The 25,728-nt window shown below is 36.7% G+C and overlaps 3 protein-coding genes across 3 annotated transcripts in view; 2 read left to right on the forward strand and 1 right to left on the reverse strand.

The window, feature by feature from the left end:
- The window catches only part of LOC124357195 (organic cation transporter protein-like), a 105,897-nt gene that overhangs the window by 30,079 nt on the left and 50,090 nt on the right, over positions 1-25,728 (forward strand). The window lies entirely within an intron of this gene.
- Positions 15,081-15,912, forward strand: LOC124358291. The gene is made up of 2 exons (XM_046810588.1): positions 15,081-15,442; positions 15,788-15,912. The coding sequence occupies exons 1-2, from the start codon at positions 15,205-15,207 to the stop codon at positions 15,910-15,912; spliced, it is 363 nt and encodes a 120-aa protein (XP_046666544.1). The 5' UTR covers positions 15,081-15,204.
- On the reverse strand, positions 17,485-19,078 carry LOC124358292. The gene is made up of 2 exons (XM_046810590.1): positions 18,836-19,078; positions 17,485-17,865 (listed from the first exon to the last, which is right to left on the reverse strand). Exons 1-2 carry the CDS (start codon positions 19,076-19,078, stop codon positions 17,485-17,487), a joined length of 624 nt encoding a protein of 207 aa, XP_046666546.1.

Genomic DNA, 25,728 nt, shown 5'->3' on the forward strand with positions numbered 1-25,728 from the left:
GCTTAGTATTAACATTTTGTTTGAAATATTAGTTATCAGTGTTCTAACCAAAATGAATGATTGAGAAACAAGAGCTTGTAGTAATAGTATTTATATTTTGGTTGAAAAATAAATTAATTATTACCAGAGATCTGCTCAAATAGAACTATTGATGGAAGAAATAGTTATTTTGGCATAAAATCAGTAAAATATAAATCAACTTTATAAATTACAGCTGAAAAACATTATAAAAACTGCTCTGAATAAAGGCAAAATTACTTGATGACATATTAATGTTAATATCTCATGACAGTATGTTCGTATCCATCAGGTGTAGCCTTCTTCACGCCATTTATACTTTTAATAACTCCTAAGAAATCTTAAAAAATAACACAGCATTACTGCCTACATCTGTACAGTCAGTAAGTCTGTTTTTATGGCTGAACTAAATTTTATTTCTTTAAGTCAAAGTCAAGTCTTTTATTGCCGTTGACAATAATACAATTATGTGGCAAAAGTGATACCAAATAAATCTATAATTTTTACATTCGTTCACAATACCACATTCAGACATACGTCGTTTCATTCATCCATACCACTCACTCGCCAATTCTCTCCACCACCAACGCCAGTGTCAGTCTTCTAGATTGGAGGTCTCCCAACTATAATTCGAAAACTCGTCGACACTATAGAATGCTTTAGATGCTAAAAAGCGCTTCAGACGAGTTTTTAACCCCTCGGGTGTTTGTACGTTTTTCATGGAATCAGGCAAACTGTTAATGAAACGGACACCTGCCTGCGAGGGCAGGTGTTCATAAACCACCATTCTGTGTCGCTCAGTACGGTAGTTGTCTCTGCCTCTCGTTTCATATTCATGCACGTCACGGTCCCTAGTCAGGGCACATTTTGACTTACAGAATAAAACTGCCTCCAAGATATAGAGACATGGCAGAGTCAACAGCTGCAATTTTTTGAAAGCTGGTCTGCACGACTCTCTGAAAGTTCATGTTGGTGATTGTTCTGATCGCTTTCTTTTGAAGCCTGAAAACTCTCAAAATCTGACTGTTTGAACCAGCTCCCCACAAAATCACTCCATAGGAAAGATGTGGGTAAATCAGGCCGTAATACGCCACCATCAGCATCTGATATGGGCAGTATTTGGCTAAAGATCTTAAAACATAAACGCCAGATGCTAATTTTGAACAAACTGAATCAATGTGAACATTCCATGTCAAACCTCGATCAAGGTATATTCCAAGGAATTTGGAGGAGTAAACTTCTTTTAATGTGGAGTCTCCCAGCATGATGGAAGGCCCACACCCAACATCCATTGGCCACAGAACGAAATTCAGAAAATTAGATTTTGTGGAATTTGTTGTGAGGTTGAGGCTATGAAAGTGTTGAACACAGTTGTTAAGGTCAACAAAAGCTTTTTGTTCCAAAACTTCTTTTGATTTTTCATTAAAACAGAAAGTTGTGTCATCAGCATACTGCACGAGATTCCCGTATAGAAGTGATGACTCGATGTCATTGACATAGACCAGAAAAAGGATTGGACTGAGGATGGAGCCTTGGGGAACTCCATATCTTAAATCCAATGGACTTGAAAGGTGATTTGTAATTTGGACAGTCTGTGTTCTATGGCTTAGAAATTATTTAATCCACAACAGGGACACATCTTGAATGCCATGAGATTCAAATTTGTCAAAAAGTGTATTATGGTCAACACAGTCGAATGCTTTGGATAAGTCGAGAAACGCACTTATGGTGGGATTGCAACAATCTAACCCCTCCACAACCATTTCGACCAGACTCACCACAGCGTCTATCATCGATTTTCCTGTTCTGAAACCAAATTGGTCTTCAGAGAGCTGGTTGTGTTTGCTAAGAAAACAAAGCATTCTTGTCAAAAATAGTCTAGTCAGCAATGTTTCAAATTTTGACATGAAAACATCTTCGTTCCCGTTGGGAGACCTATAAACGCCAACGACGATTAATTTTGACTTTCTGGTGTAAATTTTGACCGTTTCCTTGACTGGAAAAAGGTTGAACTTAAAATTTTCCTTCATAAAAATTTTGTATTATGAAGGAAATACCCCCTCCTTTGGAGAGTTGTCTACAGAATGTGTTGGCCAAAGTGAAATTTGGAATTTTGCAGAGGGCAATGTTCCTGTCGTTGAAACCGTTTGTCACAACGAGGATATCTGTTTTTTCGTCTTCACAAATGAGTTGCAGTTCCTCCAGTTTGTTTCTCGCTGATTGGGCGTTTTGGTGAAGCAGTCGGACTGAATTTTTTTGATTGAGAAATTTTGAAGTGGTTGTTTGATGGTGTTGGTTGGATTGTTAAGAGAACCTATTTAACATTTTATTCTGAAGAATGATGAATCATTAATTTTTAAGTGTTTGTATGATTAAAAGTCTGGAATCTATCACACAGTAAAGATAATAACTTAAAGTCTTGTGTATTTAAAGCTGTTTATAATCGTTTCAGGAAAGACTTGAAATTCTCTTTAAAGTCCAATGTTACAACTACTGTAAACAGTAAAAGTCCAAACTACAGCTTTATCACTGGAAGAAAACTAACGTACATAACCTTAATATAATTAAAAAATTGGTGTTTTATATTCATATTGCGTTTTAGTATTAAAATTAAAGTGTAAGGTATTGAATAATAAATTACAAGGTACCGTACTGACAACTTAGACAAGCTTCCATTTGAAACACCAAGATCTTTCTTCATCTTATAAGGTAGATAATTAGACAAATTACAATACATATAGTTTTATTAAGGGTATTTACTGTTCGGGGGTTGAACAAATAGGATCCACGTTGCAAGGTTGTTTACCAAAAGTATTTTTTCCTGAAAACCTTTAAGGGAAGGCCAATCTCTTATTTAGCATTATTCTGCCCATCCTCATACAAAAGTAAATAGAATTAGCATAAAAATAACAGTAAAATTTGATGAAATAAACAGTTACATGTTTAAATGTAGTTTTGTATTGTCAGAACAAAACAGAAATTACATAACCAATCTATAATATTTAAAAAATTAATTTTATGTGCACAATATATAAAACTGGAATATTTCAGAACATTTTGTAACCTAACAGCAGAATTAAACAAGTGTATACAATGTGATTATAATTAAAGAATAGCATTAGTTTAGTCTAATAAAATAATGATATTAAAAAATATCAATGAGTAGTAACAATAAAACAATAATAAATAGTAACAATAAAAAAAAACTAAAGTAATAGTAATATTTCATTAAACAATTACAACAATACAAAAATTAATCTGAACTAATGACATAATATGTCATCAAACAGATAGGTAGAAATTAAATTTTAGATTATTATAAGGTGGAGAGTTGATACAGTATTGATAAAAATGCAACTGTCACATACAGGATTTTTTTACACCCTAGACCTGAGACGACCGCCACATAATGAATATTTTAGATGGTACTCTAACTATTATAACCAGTGGTCGATTTCTGAAACCAGAGGTGATGAAACTCTCGAGGGATGGAATACCTACCAAAAGAAGGAGGCCCCCGGATTGAAAATATGGCTGAGGTCTAAAAACAGTGTTTGATATGTTTGAACCTATTAGCTTTTGAAGTGAGAGATCAATGTAGTGTAATGCCTTAATAATGTGGATTAATGCTGTCGTAAATGGGTGCTATAATAAAAGAGACATTTAATTTTTGATTGAAGCAATTAATTATTAAGATTAAAACATGCAACTTAGTTTTGCGAGAATTAGGATATAGCTTCTGTACAAGTATTAAAATTATGATTGATTGATTGAAGGTCAGGAGTAGTAACTGTGCTTTCTGTTGTCTTGACCTCATTCTTTTGTGTAACTAGAGCAATGTCGTCTGCAAGGTAAAAATTCTATCAGATAGGTCAGTCATATAAATGTTTAATAGAATGAGAGTCAGGAGTGACCCCTGTGGAAGTACATCACGCAAATGTCTTCAAGTCCTTTCCATTTGGCATAAGTGAATTTTAATAAGCCTATTGCTCAATACTCCATTTAAAACTCGGAATTGAAACAACAAGGTATGATTTTATGGTATAATTGATGGTTTCCTAATTGGACCCATCAATTTTCTTTGTTAAGTAAAACCCAACCTTTTATTTAACAGAAACCTGAGGTTAACAAATGCACGTCAAAGACATCTATGATTGTACTCGCAACCATATATGTTATTGGCAGGATTTTATTCTTTATAGCTTGATGTATGTCCTCTTGTTCCATAACTGTATTTTAAATCTCTGTTTTAGTCACCAGAACTATATTACATACAGGAAGAGGAAGTCATTGCTGAGCTTTGACTTTATAACCTTGTATAAAGTGTTCAGCATACAAAACAATGTGTTTTAAAAGAAAATTCATTGTTGCAGGATGAGCTCAACAGTCCAAAAGAAGTGCATGGTTTAGCAGTTTTTTTATGTCCTATAATATTCTACGTTCATGGGCAATAACCTGAACGCAGATTGATTTTTTCCCAGCTAAAGGAGCTTTCTTCCCATCATTTCTCTTCTTACTCGCCTCACAAAACGTTTCTATTCCCCGTTCCTTTACAATGACCTCAACAGCATCACTATAATAATTGTTACAAATAAAACATCATTAGACATCGTGACCGCATCATCATATTACATTACTGCACAAATAATGGCACCATGACAGTAATACGGTGACCGGATCGAACGCAAGCAAGTTTGACTACAGTGACGGAGTCATTTGAGCGAACGAACTACAAGTAGAGTCTGTCGGCACTGTGACCCCCCCCCCACACTAATTTTAAATTTCACAACGCCCAAAAATCAATTGCATATGTAGTTAATGAACAATATATGCCTGCCTAAATGAATACTCACCAAGATACGTTGCTGAATAAAATGATAATGAATGAATTGGCTCAGAAGTCAATTTTACTTTTGTAAAATCTCATACATATTATCATATATCTTTCATGTGTTTTAAGCAATAAAAGCAGTTTTTGTTACTACATGTCTACATAAGTGTAATGAATTTCAATAATTAATTCTGATTAGCCTACTAAAGTAGTGCCTCCACAAATATGAATATCATTCGTCAATACAACCTGTTCCAAGACAAAAACTTTGTGCTAAATGGTGTACTTTTTTACCGCCGCTAAGCTGTTGACGTCCACTGCGTGAATTTTAATATGGACAAAAATTTACAAACTTCAAGTTAAATAGTATTTAAAAAGCACGATATTTGGTTGTCTAATTTTGAGTTTTCATACACAAACACGATCGGTAAATAACCTATTGTAATAATTAATGAAAGTATACAAATATACATTATTTTTGTTTATGGGCGATTTTAATGTTACCCTAATAGTATTAACAAAGACTCCATATGCCATATTATGTATTATTTTTGGTTAGTCATCAACTTGAATTTTACAACTGATTTTCTCACTAGTCAAATAATAGTATGATTTTGAGCTATCCTCTTACTTGACTGGTTTATTAATATCCTCAAACGCTCGAGGAGGGTATTAACTCAACGATTTTGATTAGTAAAGCTATCTTAATCCTAAAGAATTGAAATGTTACCCTTAATAGATTGAGGCCAACATTGATTACTCAATTTTTTATATTTGAGAAAATTGTACATTTTTGCATTACGTAAAATCTACTGTGAATTACTGTACTGTACTACTTTCTTGAAACCCATAATATAATATAATACCAGGGTGGCCATCCGACCGTGAATAAGCCGGGAATTTTTCTGAGAACCGGGAAAATTTCAAAAATAATTTTTCCTCCACCAAGAACTTATAAAATCAAGACATAATTTGACACCTTCTTGAATCAAGAACTGATTAATCTCGAAAAATAGTATTTTACGCGACGTGGTTCGTAAAGTCGTGAATGAAGATCAACATATGTTCGGGAGCTACATCATTCTGACGTCGGTTGATCTAAGGTTACCTCCTCTAGTGTAGTGGAGTTTATCTTGGTTAGTTCTACTCCTGTGCCGCGGCAAGCCTCCTTCCTCCAAAAAAAACGTAACAATGCATTAGACAATTAAAATCGGCTAACCGTACGCTTTAAGCTGTAAAGCGGCAGAGCGGTAGTGACCGCGATACAAACGGGGGTTTTGTACTTTATTATTCAGTAGTCTAAGTGGGGTCTCCGGACGAAGTTGCCCAACTCTTATTCTTGAGTGAAAATAGTGTTTTGAAAATACGCGTGTTAGATAGATGGCACAGGCCTAAAATGTAGTGTTATAAACAGGCTTAAAAGTTCGGTTCGTTGAATAATATAATGTTTGACGGATTGATAAGAGGTGCAGCCCGGTTTTTTAAGTACACCAGAATGTCAGTTGGAGTTTTACAAAGCCTGTTAAGATACCATTTGGAGAGACAACAATTAGGCAATTAGTGGGTTAGTTACAACAAGTAACGTCGAGAAGGAGGAATTTGCGTCCTGTTGCACAGGAATGACAGAGTGAGCTGAGGGGTGAGCGGCATCGGCAGGAGAAACATTTAATGTCTAGAATTAGCGGCGGGTAAGCGCCATAGTGTGGTACTGCTCTGCTGCTCACGTCTGCCGTAGCTAGTGTCGAGTGTTTCCCTTATGTACAACACAAACGTTAAACTTTAAGTCCTCGCTTGATCCAGCACTCACCGCCCACCGCTAACGGCTCGTATCGCGGCCGAGGTTTCGGTTGGTCTATGTACGATTGCTCCTCACACACGTTCCGATTGTCATCAAATAACAGGTTAAACGGCTGCAAGAGCTGTCGCGAGCGCTGCCGCAACCAGTTAGTTATAAGAACTGGAGAACAGTGTCGGCTATTACAATTTCAATTATAAACATCACTGCCGTGTGTGAACAGACTTCGTCTTGACTCCCGGATCAACCAGTAATGGCTTATCTTGTTCACAGTATGCTACAGTAGTTGTGCATATTCTATCGCAACTTTACTTGGCAGTGTAAACACAACTTAATGTTGCTAGTCTACAAACGGTAGACGGCCAGCCGATCGAATCAACCACGCTCATCAGTTTTCGTCGTCAAAGTGGCATTGGTTGAACGACGGTTGGAAATCCCGTCAGTTCTCCGGTCAACTATTTACAGAAACAACTTCTACGCACGCGTGACGATCGTTCGGTCGATTCGAACTGTTCAAACCAAATAGTCCAACGTGCATAAGGATCTTTATGTCATGTTTCGTAGTCCTTGACTATGATCTAACGATACTGATGCATTCTTCATGTATTGGCCGTTATTAGTGGGATACATTCGGATCTACAATACTTTCACAGGGTTACCACCAACAATGAGCATCTGGAAAAGCATGCATTATGCATGAATTTCGTACTCCGGGAAACATGCGTGGATATGCGTGAAATTTTATAATGTCCCTGAAAGTTTTACTAGAGATGGATCATTTCCGATACTCGATACTGTGGCCCTTTTCACTTGATTCCAATACCAACAGAAGTGTTTAACTATGCTTGAAAGCAGGGCCCGATTAACCAGTAGGCTAAGTAGGCTGCAGCCTAGGGCGCGAGACCGGTGACGATTTTAGGGGGGCGCTTCGGAGTTCAAGATGAAGTGCTTTTTATATGTAGTAAATAAAATGGTATGGTCTAAAACTTCACTATACATTTTTGTACATTATTTACACATCCACCTAGACCTTAGATTTACTCCATTTACTTAAAAATAACTATTAAGTAGAAAAAGAAATTAATTAATAGCGATTAGTGACAACGCATAGTAATTATCGTAACGGTAGGGAAACTAAAAAGGGAAATTTTGCTTCGCGCGAGGGGCGCCGCCGGCCGCCGCCCTTCGCCGTTTGCAACACTGACGCTCTCTGACAGATAGAGACAGAGTGTAGCTGGCAGCTGCAGTCAGTCGTCTCCTCGTCTGCACTGTTTGTTTTAGGCCTATGGCCTATGAATTATTTGGGACTTTCGTTGTGATTAATTGGTGTCATTGCTCGTTATTATAAACACTGACATTTATTCGTAAGTCGAGTAGAGTGTTTGATACTGAAATATATAGAAGAAGCAGTGGTTTGCTTGTTTTACATATGTAGGCTACATTATTAGTAAAAAACCAAGTGGTTCCGAATACCGTAAACGGGCCCGGGAGCGTAACGAACGGGAAAGTGCTCTTCTAAATAAAATTCATAGACTAGACGATTTTTTTCAATAAACCCGAAACTCCCAGTTGTTCTGCTGAGACATTGCCGGTCGTCACGGGAACTGAACGAAACGTTGTGAGTGAGGACAGCGGTGTTTATAGTGGGAAGTGGAAGTGATTCAGCAGCCTGCCAGTGCCACTGCTACCGATGTCTCAGACACCACAACGGAAATTGCACCTGTACACGTCCCTTCACCACCATCAACCGAGCAAATAGCAGATTTGGGACATCAGTTACAAGATTGTGTACCAGCAAATAAAGAGGTAAACCGATTCAAAAAATCTTGATGATCCCGCTTTATGGCTGGTAAATGAGGCATTGCGTGAATACTTTGCAGTGCACAGCATCAATCAAAATGACAGTGGGGATTTTTCCCAATCAAAGCGGCAGTATTCTGACCAAAACCGTTATTTGAACAAAGCTTGTTTTTTCAAAAAACTTGTAAATGGAGAGATTGTAAAAAGAACTCATTTAATTTATTCCAAATCAACTGGCTAAGTATACTGTGCTCCTTGTAAGCTCTATGGGGGGACGACTGCCTTAGCTACATGCGGCTTTAATGATTGGAAAAATTCACAACAAAATTCAAGAACATGATAATAGTCTAGAGCACAGAGAATGTGTGAACAAAATATTTGACCCGGATGGAATGCACCTCAGAGAATTGATGCAAAACTACTTGAGCAGCATCAAGTAGAAGTGAAGTATTGGGAGAGATGTATTGTCAAGAGTTGTTGAAGTAGTTAAGTATTTAACTTCTCGAGGGCTTCCGTTTTATGGTGAAAATGAAAATTTTGGGGGTCAACCAGTAATGGTAATTTCCTTGGCTGTATCGAGCTTTTGTGCAAGTTTTGATCCTTTCATGGCTGACCATGTTGCTCGTTTCGGAAATAAAGGTAAAGGAGTGCCCTCATACTTATCTTCCACGATCGTTAACGACTTTATTACTCTGTTAGCTGACAATGTTAAATCCAAAATCGCGTCAGATATCAAGAATTCTAAGTATTTTTCGATTATTGTCGACTCTACTCCAGATGTTTCCAATGTGGATCAATTGACTTTTGTCATTCGTTTTGTAGCACCTGACGGGTCACCTAATGAGCGGTTCATAACGTTCATCCCAAATTGTGGCCATAAAGGGGGAAGATATGGAGAAGGCTGTGATAAATACTCTTGAAAGTTTGAACTTAAATATCAGTGACTGTAGAGGTCAGAGTTACGACAATGCAAGTAACATGTCTGGGTGTTACAAGGGGCTTCAAAATCGAATCAAAGAGCAAAATCCTCTTGCTCACTACGTTCCTTGCGCAGCTCATTCGTTACAGCTAGTAGGTTCGACCGCTGCAGAAAGTAGTAGTAGTTCTGTTGAATATTTTGCCCTGGCACAGCAAATGTACAACTTTTTCCATTCATCTACACACAGATGGGAAATTCTCTTGTCGCAATATGACAAAGAATGTTTGACAGTCAAGACCCTTTCGAAAACTCGCTGGAGTGCAAGAGCAGATGCAGTAAAGCCATGCACAAGTCATATAAACAAATAATCGCAGCGTTACAAGACATCACTTCAAACGAAGAAAATAAAAAAGACGTACGACTTGAAGCCAAACAACTGATAGAGAGCTCCAGTCTTTGGAAATGACCATGATGATTTGTTTTTGGAATAAAAGTACTCATGAAGTTTCATGACATCAGTGTACGACTTCAATCTGAAGATGGAGACTTAGATCAGACAGCACTTTCGTACGAGCTCCTAGAGTCTTTTCTAAGTTCATTAAGAAATGAGGAACAATTTTTCTAACTTTGAAAGTGAGGCAAAGCTTATGTACAATTCTCAAGAGTACAAAACAAGACAATACAAGGAAAAAGAAACCAAAAATCCCTTTTGGAGAAAGCAAAGAGGGGCACACTGAGTTTGAATGGGCGGAAATCATTCCTGATAAATTGTTACTACAAAGCAAATTGATACACTCCTAGGCAAACTAACAAGGAGGAAATCAATTTATGTCACACTACGAGACTCCTTCAACTTTTTATGGAATTTGAATAAAATTGAGAGTTCAATCTTGAAGGAAAAGGCAACAAAGCTAATGAATGAATATTCAACAGACCTAGATGATTCATTTCCAGATGAGTGTTTGTATCTTCAAAAATTTTTAAAACATGATAATACATTCTATGAAGAGGGAAAATGTACTGTCAGACAGAATGGAGGAAAAGAAGAAAGTCAAACCGACCGGGACTAAAGCCTACAGGCTATTGAAACATGTAAAAACCCTAAAACTTGAATCTCTTTTTCCGAACGTGGAAGTGGCATTGCGGATCTTCTTGAGCATGGCGGTGTCTAATTGCAGCGGAGAAAGATCCTTTTCTGCTCTTACTCGAGTCAAGAATTATTTGAGGTCGACTCTACGGCAAGAAAAACTCCAGGCACTCGCTCTCTTATTTATAGAAAGTGACTATGTACAGCTCGTTCCGTTTGATGACTTGATCGATGCGTTTGCCTCATCAAAAGCACGGAAGAAAGACTTTGTTTAATCAGGGAATTTATCGTCATGAGAAAATAAAAAGTTCTTTTGTTAACAGTAGGCCTAATAATTTTATAGTTCTAGCTCATTGTTTGTTATTGTGATTAAATGTTCAAGTCACCAAGTTGTATACCAAAGTCTAATGTCATTTCTATGTAACCATAATGTACTTGAATAAACCAGAGAAAGTTGATGACCAATTTGACCATGTTCATTGATTTATTATAAATCCTTTTCAGTGATTTACAGTTTAAAACGCTAATTTAAACAGGCTATACGTAGCTACTAAAGCTTTCTTATTAAAATGGACAACAATAAAATCTCCATTGTTATGGCAGCATTTATACTGAAGTAAGAGATAAAATTCACATAATTTTTAAACAGCCTTAAAATTACAGTATGCATTTTAATTTATTTTGAAAAAAATAAGCCTACAGATTTTTTGAAAGTAACATTACAAAGTGCTGAACTTTGAATTTTGTGACTATTTAATGATAGTAATCTACAAAAAATGTATAAGAATTAAAAACTCATGTAAGGTTTTGGCTGTAGCTAGGACACATTTTTGTATGTCCTACACAAAACCAGTGTGTAAATAAGAACACCCTTGATTCTCTTTTAAAGAATGTTTACCTACAAGTCTAACAACAATAGACCATATTCCATTTTAAAGATACAAATAAATGCTCAGCAGTAAGCATCCTTTCCCTTTGCAAGAGAGTTTGCACTTTTCTATAATTTTGCTGTTTTTGTTCGTTTGTTTGTGTGTTTTTAGGAAATGACAGCATACAGCATAGTTCTTTTAAACCGTTTGAATTTGAATATTACATAGCAGTTTATACCATACATGTATCATTAGACCTTTGAACAATAATTAAAGTTTATAGTTAGTTTGCTGAATGTTGTTCTTTTCCTAAAGTTTAATACTCTAAATGGTCTCTCTCTGTAATGGTCTTTATAAATTTAAGTAAGTTGAAATTTTATTACAAAAATATAATATGGCCGCTATACAGCAGAACACTTTTTATTATTGAAAATTGACAGAGGGAAGCGCCGGCCGGAAACCGTTGGGGGTGGGCGCGCGAAAGTACAAGATAGCCTACGGGCGCCAAAAAAACCTTAATCGGGCCCTGCTTGAAAGAACACTTGGATGAATTAATAATAGTAATAATAATATTCTTTATTGCGTGAAACAATTAGGGTACAATATTGCATGCATGCGTCAACGTAACTATATAAAGTACATAAGTACATCAAATAAATGATGTTGGTCAAGGTAAATACATACTATGCAATACGATTCTTGCATGTATCAGAACCGGGGGTTTCGTGGTTGTTGTTAATTTCAAAAATTTTCATCCCAGCGACCCATCATAAACTCATCAGTTGAGTAAAATGGATTTGACATCAGAAAATATTTTAGTTGAGTTTTGATTTTTTTTTTTCATTGAGTTGTTTGATGCCCTCTGGGAGCCTATTGATTAGTCCGACTCCAACTTGAGATGGCAAGTGTTCGAAAGCTGCCGTTCTGTGCTGTTCGACTCGAAAGTTATCCCTGCCGCTAGTCCCTTATTGGTGGACATCTCTGCTCCGTAACAACTTGCATTTAAGTCGGCAGTACAGGGCCACCTCGAGAATATAGAGACAGGGAAGGGTCAGCAATCCAGCTGAACTGTTTGTTTTCAAATTGATTCTGGAGAAATATTCTATGCATGAATTTAATTCAATGAATGGCTCCACTTCAAGTTCGTTTTTTTATTTTGATCTGATTCAGAGAGTCGTAAGGAATTTTGGCTTTGCCTGACAAAACACTCGCAATCTTCACGCACTGCTCTCTATCTTTCAAACAAAACGAGGTCCAATCGTGCGGCAGTCCCCGAATACCACTTGACACAGCTGGTGCAACAGTGTCGCATATGCACACAGTCAAAAGCTTTAGAGAGGTCGAGAAATATGCTTAGCACGTGCTCTCGTCTCTCTAGGCCCTCGACAACATTGTAATGAGATTCGTTACAGCATCGATTGTCGACTTGTTTTTCCTGAACCCAAATTGTTTGGGACATAGAACCTCATAACGATCAAGAAATTGTTCAAATTTTTTGGGAAAAGCTTTTTCGAAAATTTTGCTGAAAACTGAGAGGATAGAAATTGGACGATAGTTGCTTCGTAAGCATCGACCTTTTTGAAAATTGGAATAACTGTGGCAATCTTCAATGCCGACGGGAATACGCCTTGATCAAATGAAAGATTAATCAGTCAGGTGATTGGAGTCAAGAGGTATTTGAAGCACCCCTTGAGCTTCAAATTCACACAGACATGCCATTGGTGCCACTGGATTTTTTCGGTCTCAAATCCCGCACGATACGGGCCACCTCCACCTCACTCACAGGAAAAAGAACCATAGACGAGATCGGTCTCGTCAATGGATCATCGCGAGGGCTGTCCGAAAATGAGTCGTCTGGTTTAGCCACAGTTGAAAAGATTTGTTCAATTCGCTTACCACTTCAAACGAATCATCAATTATTTTGCACCAGTTTGTTTCTGTAAATGATATTACTGTCAAACATTTCTCTAAGATGTACACTAATAACATCATTAAACTTGCAAAGGTAAAAAAATCAAATAATAAACTGTTTTTTTGTTTTTTTTTTTTTGCTCTTTAAAACTGATACCGTACTGTCTTACTTATACCAAGTTAATATCACATTACCTACTACTTTTTATATTAAAAACTATTAATAGCTTGTAAATAAAGTCAAAAAGAGTAAATTCAAACAGTAATAACGAATGCAAAGAGATGTATTCAGAGCTATGTTGAAGGATATGGGAAGACATGCTTAAAGAGAGATAAACAGCGCTTTGTAGTTTCCACGACGAGCAACTGCCGGGTTGTGACTCCCGCTGCGCCGAAGTGAGTCGCACAGTGGGGCCGATGCTTGTTCTAGACAAAAAACTACTGATCAATTTTAAATTTCTAGACACCGTACTTATATGTTCAACGAAATGATTGTACACCCTCTCACAACAAGGGTTCATACGGGGAATCTTGACCTCCTTATCTTATTAATGCATTCATCTTAAGCAATCTTTACTGCAATATAACACAATTCATATTATTTCAGCGCAGTGCTCATGTGATACATTTTTTAGAAGAAATCTATAGTCAACCCACGCTAGTTTTAGTGGAGATCGAAATAGAAGGTATCAAAAGGGTTAATTATACGAAACCAAATTTTTTTAGATTATTTCCTTCCTAGCTAGGTACACTTAAAACCGACCTTCAAACACATAAATATTAGATACAGATTTATCTTCAAACCGATTTATCTAAAAATTATAATTTAATACTTTTATCCCCTTTTATAACCTCCCACTTAGACTTCCACCAACACTAGTGCACCTAACGATCCATTTCTACCTCAGGAGTTCTCAATCGATTTCAAGCAGGCCCGTACTCAGACCGGTTTTTCGGCAACTTTTACCAGAGTCCGAGCCGAGCCGAGTCACAGGTCTATTTGAAGGGACCGAGTCGACGGAGGACGCGGTGGCAGGATGTTGCCCGTCCAAATATCTTTTCCGTGGCCCGCCAAAGCTGAATTCGCAACTGATTTCAAGAAACATCGGGTTGTGTACTCATACAATGCAAATAAGGACTCTTGGCTCCTGGACTATTATTTTTGGCACATCTTGAGTAAAAACTATAACCACACGTGTATTTTCACTGAAATTACAAAATTTCAAAGCAATTATTTCAAAATCCCCAGTTTGCTTTTATTTAACGTAGAAGAATATATTAATTATATTAATAATATAATTATATTATATATATTAATATAATTATTAATTAATAATATATTAATTCTATTTCGATTCATAATAATGAAGTTGATAAAAACATTTCTTAGAGTTTTGTTGACAAAGACGAAGTATCTTTTGTTTATCCTCAAGAGAAGCTGTGATTTAGAAGTCATTGAACTAGCTTGAAATAAAAAAAAACAGCAGTATTGTTACATACTTTAAACGTTTATGGCTTTTTACTAATCTGGAACTTCTAGTAAAAGGAAAAAATAATATTGTATCAATTAAAATTAATTTAAAAAGTATTTCAATCTATTTAATACATGTAGCCTATTGAATAAAAATATGTTAAGCCCCGTTTACACTGCCCGAGCATTCGTCGCAAACAGGAGTGACGAACGATCATTCGTTCGAGGCTCAGGCAGTGTAAACAGTTTCGGCGAGCCCGAGCAAGGTCGAATCGAATGCTCGTTCGTGCTCGAGCCTGATCCGCCCGATGTCGGTTTTCCGGCGAATCATCAAAGGGATGCTCGTTCGCCGCTCGCTCAGTGTAAACACCTTCGGGTTTCTTCGAACAGCGTTCACCGAATTCTGTTCTTGCCTACTGGCTGTCGAGTTCACACGTCTCCCATTTCGAGTGTGGAATTCCTTCTTTAGTTTATTCTGTGTAGTAATTTTTCGTGAAAGCAGCATGGAGTGGGAGAATGAAAAGTGCCTCCTTTTAGTTTCTCTTTATGAGGGGCACCCAGAGCTGTGGCAGCCGAACCACAAGCTGTACTTCAACAAAATTAAAAAAAATGACGCTTGGGAAGCTATAGCGACGCAGTTGGAGACGACATACGACACCGTCAAAAGCAAAATAACCTCCTTGTTGGCTTCCTTCAGGAGGGAGAAGAACAAGGAAGAAACTTCAAAAGGGACTGGAAAAGGTAAGTCAGCCTTCTTCTAGCAAATTTATAGCTTTTTCCGGTGAAATTCATAATTTTTTCAACAAAATTCATTAATCTTTCAACCAATTTCATACACTTTGAATACACCAATTGACAATATTATTTTCAAGAAATCATAAATAATAATAAAAATAGAAGGTGATCATCTCTTAATATATAAAAAGTTAAGTATCTTTATTATCGTTATTATAATATAGAAAATAAAAGGTGGAATGGAAATAAGATGTTGTGATTTGCAGCCAGACGGTTGCATTGTTCTCTGAATAGTACACCTATGTTTTCGGTTCAACGAATTGATAATTAAATGTACCTATTTTTATTCAGGTGCAGACGAGATCTACAGGAGCAAATGGTTTGCTTACGAAGCTTTTGGGTTTTTGAAGGATAAGAAACAAGTGCAAGGAAACCATCAACTCATGTACTTCACAAAACGCTTCAAAGGAGAATGATTCACAGGTAAGCTCACGAATTACACTTTTTTTTACCTGCATGGCTTATTAGAGATTCATTTTTATGTACTTAAGCTTGAAAATGCCTCCTAATAGATTCAGGTATAATATGCCTCCTAGGTAGTACAATAAATAGGTAATGAATCAGAATCAGAATCAGAAAATTTATTGTGGTAAACATTTTCACAAATGCGACACAACGTCATGCTTAGGCTTAATGATTATTTGACTAATTACTAAGTCTATCTACCTGACTTATCAAACTAACAAACTCTTCAATATTGTAACAGCAGAAATCCAACAACAAACATTTAATTTTCAATTTAAAAGGTCTTAAGCTAAGTTGTTGGATATGGTTTGGTAACAAATTATACAGTTTTTTGCCTATTTCTAAAAAGTTTGATTTTAGTGGAATGATAGTTGTACTTATCTAATCTAAGCATATTACAGTTTCTTGTGAAATAACCATGTACAGAACTATTAGTTGGCACAGAATTTAAATGAGTTTTTACATACAACAAACATTCCAATATAAAAATAGAATAAACAGTTAAAATCTTAAGCTGTCTAAAATATGGTTTACAGTGAGTTCTATTCCCCACCTGACATATAACTCTCACAGCCCTTTTTTGTAATACAAGTACCCTTTTTACATTCCCATCATTACCCCATACTAAAATTCCATAGGTTTAAATGGCTATGTATGTGGGCATAATAAACAGCTAATTAACACTTCTCTATTAAACAATTGATCTTAACCTACACAACATAAAAATTCCTCTTGCCATCTTTTTACATAACATTTCAATATGAACATTCCATTTAATATTAGACTGTACATAAACACCAAGAAATTTAATATTATATATGTCAACATCATTTCTTAAACTAAACATAAGATTTTGGGTTTTACTCTGGTTTCAAACATAAAGAATTTGCTGCACACCAAGCCAGATAGAAATAACCAGAACATTCTCTTAACAGTCTTCAAAGGAACGCTGCCCTTTGATTCCAAAGATCCATAAATAACCCTATTTCTTGTACTTGACTTCAAGGACTTTACTATAACTATCCTTAGGGCTATCTTCAGTGTTGATAACTTGAGGTTTAGGCGCAATCAGAATGCTATCATGCGTAATCGTTTTTTGCCATGATACGGCTCCATTTGTCATGAAGTATGTTGCAAAGGCCCTCGCGGATATCTTTAGCAGTAGAATTTGATCTCCTGGGTACTTTTTTTTCAAACCAAGAAGGGATGCCGGAGCCACCTCATTTCTCCAGGTACAGGTGTAACCTCTCCATTTTCCTCGGTATCCAAAGCACCCACTGGGCAATATAGACGTGGACGAACTTGCACTTCTACGTAGAAAATTGTGGAGGTAAACGCAGGCCATTACAACCCACTTGGCGTTCTCAGTTTCCAAAAGCAAAGGTTTCCTTAGCACACGAAACACAGAAGCTAAATGCCAAAAGCATTCTCTACCACCCTTCTGGCCCCGGCTCAATCGGTAATTGTAAATTCTTTCTGGGGACCCTTGTGGATGATAACCAGAGTACGGTTTCATCAAACTGTCACTCAATGCAAAAAGCATCGTCCCCCAAAATGACGTACGGGCTGGGGATACTCGAATTCGGCAGTGGAGATGGTGGGGGAAGTTTCAAGTTGCCCTTTTTCAATATTGTCGTACAACTGAGAGAATTTTTGAAAACTCCACCATCTGAAATCCTGCCTTGACATCCAACGTCCACAAACATGAAGTTATAATCAGCGTCGACAAGCGCAAATAATACAAAACTGAAAAAGGACTTGTAGTTGAAGTATTCGCTCCCGCTTTTGGGCGGACATTGTATTGCTACATGCTTTCCGTCGATGGCTCCAACAGCATGGGGGAAGTCCCACTTCTCTTCAAATTTCTTGGATTCGCATAGCCACTGTTCTTCATTTTCGGGCATCTGAAATGAACAATATTTCTTATTACGTACACCCATAGCGTCAAAATTAAATTATATACCTACACACTACTAAATAACTACAATTAAATTTTTATAGCGGAACCAATAGTTTGTAATAAAACCCTCAAGTATTTTAGTTAATTTACTAATTCATTTCTTCATTTTTAAGGTTGAGCTCATTCAGGAAGAGGACGATAATACAAGTGAATCTGCTTCCCAAATTACTCAAACCCTCCCTCATCAGCAATCTCAAGAGATACGATCGGCTTCCAGTCAAAACGGCACTGGGTTTTGCAAAGCCTACTCCAATGAAGCGCAAAAGAACGCCAGCCTCTCCACGGTCTCAAGTGACGAGGTGGTCGGCATACTGCATAATGCTGTGAGGCGTGATGCTTGTGATGTGTATGGTGAGCATGTTGCGATGAAATTAAAATCTTACTCCAAGAGGACACAAGCGTTTGTCCAGCACCACGTCAAACAAACATTCTTTTTCGAAGCCGACATGGGCCGCTATGACGAACTTCCTCATCAAAATCGCCGGTTTATCTCATCAGTTTTCGCCGAATTATTCAGCCTCTCCGTCCCCTGCTACTACGTTTTCGTCAGCGAATTCTGGCCCACCTTCTCCGGCTATTTTACTACATCCACAACAGACTACACCAGAGTACAGTGGGGACTCTACTTCACCTCTGTCCTCTCTTCCTACATACCACCATCTAGAACCTCAACCCCCCACCACAGACCATTCACATCAATCAAGCAGTGATGATGCAGATCCGCTCGCCTCCGTATTTGCCTCGGATCCTGGAACTGGGGTACCCTCAGAAGCAGGAACATTCTTTTCCTCGTTCTGTTAAAATATTCACACGTTTGCACCTTATTCAATAGTTCCGTTCAACGTTTTTCATGTACTTATTCCAAATATATATATTTCCAAAAATAAAATTATATTATACATTTTTGTTCTTACCTTGACATACTCCTGTAGTGCTTCTACGATGGCCCGACAGACTTCAGGAACAAGTAAAGAAATTGTAGGCTTAGAAACCCTGAAGAGATACATGAGGCTACCGTACGAGTCACCACTTGCTAAAAATCGAAGAGTTATCGCCAACCGGACTGATGCAGGAACGCACTCTCGGAAGTTGGTGTCGGTTTTGGCAATTTTCCCTTCTATCCTTCCCAATATGATGGCGAAATCGTCTAACGACATTCGGCTGAAGTTTTCGAAGAGCCCTCCGTGGTCTTCTTTCAAATCTCTCAGCAAAATAGTGTGGTTCCTCTTTTTTCAAAAATGAAGACTCCCACACGCGTCGCCTTTTCCTTCCTCGCGTTTTCCTCCTGTAAACAGGATGAGGACGGCCGCAGCGGAAACCGCAAGTTTTGACAGTCCGGGTGCCATCATCCAATATTCACTGCAAAACGCTCACGAGAAAACTGATCGACACAAATGCTCGAGCAGTGTAAACAGAGGGCTCGTTTGCGTTCGTGCTCGTTGAAAACCGGCGAGCTACGATCACGAATGCTCGATGCTCGATGCTCGGGGATGTTTGGGCAGTGTAAATGGGGCTTAAAAACACTTGAACACTGATTATATTAAGGTCAGGGCGGGATTTCCAAATTTGTTGCCCATGAGCTTCAAATTTTGGGACGGCGAAAAAGTTTTCCCCATTCAGAAATGAATATTTTTTACTCAATTTAAAATCACTTAGCCTATAAATATACACATTTAGAAAGAAACATTCGTTTAGCAGAGATTAACATTCGTTTAGAAAGAAACATTACCGTTTACCCTAATGACTGGAATTTTTACTTGTTCTGTTCCGAAAAAAATGTTTCTTAGGACGTATTTGTATTTGTATTGAAGCTAGCTTGCATAACTTATATATATATACGAACTTATCCGGGTTCGACTCCCGGCGGAGCAAGTACTTTTTGCGATTCAATGTTTATTGAAATTAAATAAGGCAATTGCCATTTATACAATTTAATGTCAACAAAAGTCGTTTGACAGGTATTTGGTCTTCCGATCATATGTTAGTTTGCTTATTTAAACGCATATGTGACAAATACGGCCAAATACAAAATAATTGAATCGGAAAAAGTAAGCGCTCTGTGGTGTAATGGTAGCACATTCACCCGGCAAGTGAGAGATCCGGGTTCGACTCTCGGCGGAGCAAGTACTTTTTGCGATTCAATGTTTATTGAAATTAAATAAGGCAATTGCCATTTATACAATTTAATATATATATATATATATATATATATATATATATATATATATATTCGTCGGCCCAGACCCTATGTGAGTCCCGTGAGCCTGTGATACATATGCCCCCAGGCCTCTCCCCTCGTAATATTAATATATTAAAGGTAGGCGTAAGAAATCTGAAAACTTGAGTTTAAACTTTTTGAAAAGTTTCATTACGAATTAATTGTTTCAGCTGTTAATAAACAATTTTATCATCAAATAGTTATTTGATTTAGTTTCTAGATTTAGGTTAGAATTCACTTTGAAAAATACAACATAGATATTTTTACATAATTCGAGAACGTAAGTTATGGGCTCGAAATTGGAACAAAATATACGGAGCAAAGAAACTAAGACTGGAAATTCTCATGTAACAGCTAATACAGAAGATGAAGCCGGACTCCAAGTTCCTGTATTGGTTCTTACATTTACAGACTACTGACGTCTTCTGTGTTTTATTACACAAATGTCCAAAACTAGTGATTATTTTCAATACAATGTGTTTCATATTCATCACTGTTGTAAAACAGTGTTTTGAGATTATGATTAGAACGTCTAATTTGGTTTTTATTTTTATTGCAATACTTAATGAGCATTAATGACAAATCTGTTCTTAACTATAAAACATCTAACTTAAAAATTGTCTGTGAAAATGTTTTGTTTATTTAGCCAGGTAGTTTTTGGAAGTGTAAACTTTTTGGAAAATACCTGATTAATAATTTTTTATGCTTCATATTTTTTTATAAATCTTGTAGTTGGCTTCAGATGAAATTGGAAGTGGGCCTTCGCGTTACCTTGTGAGTCAGAGCACCCAGACCATAACGGGATGTGTCCTACGTATTGTAGGGGAACTCGGAGCAGAACGGGATGGTGGGGCACAACGGGATACTACTATAATCTAAGCTAGATAGTGCTGTAGCGTAGTGGACAAATATAGAACTAAGTAAACAACTGAGAAGGAGGTTAGGAAGCCATTTTTAGTGAGTTATGTTGGAATCTTCTGAGTGATCTGCTGTTCGTGGTGGTTTTTGCTGTAAATTTACAATTTTTGGGAAAATTAACATTAAGGTGAGATGTTTACCGTTACTTGTAGTAATTTGAATCATAATTACTTATAAATTGCATGTTATTGGCTGTAGATACTTATATTTTAAACTATTACCAATCGTGTGTTAAAGCCGGTAGAATAACATAACCTTAACACGTGCACACGGGGCGGAATGGGATGGGGCAGAACGGGATACTATTCCGTTTTGCCCCGTTGTTCCTCAGTATTAAAAGGTTTTTAAACAATTTTTACCGTTCCAGATGGTGCGAAATTACATCAGGAAAACCGATAGACAGAAATGGGATGTAAAATCGATGGAAATGGCTATTCAAACTGTGATATCAGGTGAAATGGGATTTTTGAAGGCCTCGAAGCAGTTTAATGTTCCAAAATCGTCCCTTGAAAGATAAGTAAATAAAAATAAGAAAAATGCCAATTACAAAGTTGACAAATCAGAAGGAAAATTAAAAAATATATTCACTACTAAACAAGAGTTGGAACTAGTGGCATACCTTAAGTGGAGAGTAGGCTCTTTGGTTTAACCCAGAGAGATTTGAGGTCTTTAGCTTATGGCCTAGCTGTTCGAAATGGTTTAGCAAACAAATTTGACCAAGAAAATTGTTTAGCAAGACAAGATTGGTTCAAGGGGTTAATTACTAGACATCCTACCCTAAGCATTCGAAATCCAGAAAAAACATCAGGTGCAAGGGCAATGGGATTCAACAAAGTTGCAGTTTCACAATTTCATTATTTCCTCACTCAAGTCATTGATAAGCACAAGCTTACAGCTGAAAGAATCTTGAAGTAATCTTGAATAGTTGAACTGTGATGAAACTGGGATTTCAGTAAATCCCAAAACTCAATCAAAGATTATAGCTCTCAGAGGTAAGCGCCAGGTGGGAGCCTTAACGTCAGCTGAGTGAGGTGAAACAGTCACTGCAGCTGTGTACATGTCAGCTTCAGGGTTATTTATGCCCCCTATGCTGATATTTCCAAGGAAGAATAAGAAACAAGACTTCGAGCTTGGTTTACCCCCTGGAGGCTGGGCTGAAGTTCACCCAACAGGCTGGATGACCTCTGAATTATTTCTTGTGTGGCTTGCAAACTTTATTGAATTTTCTAAAGCTACAAAAGACTACCCAGTCCTGCTGATAGTCGATGGGCACTCCACCCACACATAGAACCTGCAACTGATTGATATGGCTAGAGACAATGGAGTAGTCATACTCTGTCTACCCCCATACACGTCACATAAACTCCAGGCTTTGGATGTCACGTTTTTTTTTTTCAATCCATTAAGCAAGTACTATGGTGACGAAATCAGAAAATGGCTCAGGAGCAATCCAGGTAAAGTGGTTACTTTTTTACAAATAGCTTCAATCTTTGGGGCAGAGTTTTAAATGCTGTGTCAGATGTGTTCTCGGATGCAGATTTCTTACCATCAGCTACAACCTATATACGATTGGAGACTGATGAATACCTCTCTGCAAACACTTCAAAAGACAATGTGGACCTTTTGTCACAATCTTCTCAAGCATCCACGAAACCAGCTAGTAAGAAAGCTAAATCCAGCCGCAATTTGGACCCAGAGCCTCGTGGATGCTGGATTATTCTGAGAGAAAGTCATCTTCTAAGCGAAACTCGTCAGCTTTTCCAAGTACATCACCTGTGGCTTTGATACCGATTCCTCTCATCAAACAAAATGTCAAGAAAACCAAGAGAAAGAAAGTTAAAACTTATATTAACTGATTCTCCATACAAGAACGGGTTACAAGAAAGTATCACCGAGAAAGAGGAGAAAGAAAAGGAAAAGGAACGCAAGAAGCAAGAAAAATACGAGACAAAATCGGGTAAACTGAAGTCAATTGCAATCAAACTTTTTGGTAATGATAAAACTAAGAAGAATAAGCCTGGAAAAAAGGAAATTAAAGAGAAGAACAAAACTATTATAGAGGGAGAGTCAGATTCAGATGTTGACGAAGCAGATTGTCTCTATTGCGGGGATTTCTATTCCACTTCCAATGAGGGCTGGGTTGCTTGCATAAAAATATTAAATGCATAAAATAAATAAATAAAACACGGTAGTTATTAATAATATTTTTTGTTCAAACCTTATTTAACAGGTAAGTAGACCATCATTTACTTGAGATTTTGCCTACTCGTACTAGAGAATGTTTATTGCTCAGTCATCTAGTTAGTTATGTCAAGAGTTCCAAGTCAATTTGAACTTCCTTGTTAACACAAATGCAATCAAATCAAGGTCTAGTCTGCCTTTGCTCGGAAAACCACACACAACAGATTCTTGTAGGAAGAATACGAGTTCAAGTTCTGTACGTTACATCACTTACATCTTAATATGCCTAATTGATATTACTATTGTATTGGAACTGTAAATACATCAATGGATTTCATTAGTATATATCTGCTTTTAATGCCATTTCAACAATGTTCTTTGTTGTAAAATGCGATATAAACGCGCAAATTTATAAATGTTGTTCTTATATTGTCCCTGTCTCAAATGAGCTAAAATCTATCAGATTGTGCATACTGATTTTGAAAATAATACAGCTGATAGCTCACCATATCTACCAATGGTTTCTTAAGTTTATTACAAATTAAATTTTTGTATCCATTAAAAAATTATTTTTAAATTATGTATTTTCAAATTAACACGACTATGACCAGTGGATGAATACATAAATGTTCCAACGATTTAACCTCTTCTTGATCTAAAATTTATTTTTAATTTGTGTACGATCGATATATGTGTACAACTACGTATTATTGATTTTATTAAATCTGAAACTATAAATTTAAAAAATATAATTAGTAAAATGTACCATTCACGTATGACGGCCTAAATATCTTTACTAGTAAACAAAAATTATAAATAAATTGATTTTAAATTAGGTTACAAGTTGTATTATTTATAATTTATCCAGTTCCTGGTAAAGATCGGAAAGTACAGCTTTCTAACATGAGATGCGAGTATAATCAGTTCCCTGAATTTATCACTTATATAGAACTTAACTTATCAGTCATAAGAACTTAAACGGATTTGCATCAGGTATACACTTTTAAATGTAATGCTGTTTTCAATTATTTGAAATTTATAATTACCGTTTTACTGTGATACGTTTGAGTTAAAATTTAAATGTTATTGTTATTTATTTTAATTATAAATTGAATAAGCTAGGACATTTGTCAAGCATTAGTTGTATACTAAAGTTGAGTCCAGGACATGAAAGAAATGTAGGAAAATATCCTGTGCTCTGGCAAATAGCTCACTGATTGATGGAGTCTTCCCTGATTACCCCAATATATGGCCAAATTAATCTAATATATTTAGGCTATATATTTGTAAACATCATTAACATTTCGCTACAAAAATATAGACCTTTTTCAGGACGTTTAGTTTCTCTTTCCAAAATATTTATAAATTCTTGTAAAATATATCCATGAACATTTTATAAAACTGTTTTCAAGGATAAATAAAGATCAGTTTATCAGTGTGATTTTTCATAACTTCATAATGCTAAGTTTAACAAATGAAGTACTGGCCGCCGTGAATGAACCTGTCACCTCTTATGTGACCTTCGAAAAACAATAGATTTATATATACCATTCAATGTTATAAAGCAATCTAGAATACTCAAAAGATTTGCTTTTATCTGGCGTAGAAGCTTTTTGAAAGGTCGCAGCCATATAATATGGTTAGATTACAATTATCTCTGATCATAAATAGGTACACAGCTCTTTCCAACTACAGTATTAAGAGGCAGATGTGGGCCTCAGGAGTAGTACACTTCCCGCGAACCTAGTCCATCATGAGATCTTATGAGGAGTTATTTTAAAATGGGCTCTGATGTTAAACACATCTTCTTTTCTAACTTCCGGTCTTACCAAACATTTCCCATTTTGCCACATTCCGCCACTGTTTTCGCGGGTAAGTTGTTACTGGCCCACATCATCTATGTTGTTTTTTAATTGTTTCGTTAGAGATAAATGTGTTTTAAGCGTATTTTTTATATTGTTTACGAAGTTTCTAATATCGTTTCACGTTGATAGTGTTTAACAATAAGACTATGGAATCGGAACTGCAATACCACCGATTTAAATAAAGCCCGTTACGCGAGTAATACATCTTTATACTTCGTCTATCCATCTCGGAAGTTTATATTATGTTGCACATGAGGTCAATCGCGAATTACTACCATAATATTGAGGAAAGGGTTTTGACTGTTATATGAAATATTAACTAGTTAGCAAGACAATCAAAACTGTGTAGCCTACACTATTTTAGAAATGTATGAACTGTTGGGATATGAAATGGGATGAAGACGAAGATCAAAGAAGCTTCATCACAGGCCAGTCATCTCGGCGCCTTACGCAAGAAGGCGAAGATCGAGCCTCGATCTTTCTACATTGAAAACAACAGTGGTCTCTGCTTCCTCGCAGCAATGTCTAAATTAACCTCTTAAATGTTCAACTATGTATATTTGAGAAGACATTCTGTATTTTCAGACCTTGTCAGGACTTTTATTTATGACATAAAATATAGTAG

Source organism: Homalodisca vitripennis, chromosome 3, assembly GCF_021130785.1.
Source record: "Homalodisca vitripennis isolate AUS2020 chromosome 3, UT_GWSS_2.1, whole genome shotgun sequence".
Lineage (NCBI taxonomy): Eukaryota > Metazoa > Arthropoda > Insecta > Hemiptera > Cicadellidae > Homalodisca > Homalodisca vitripennis.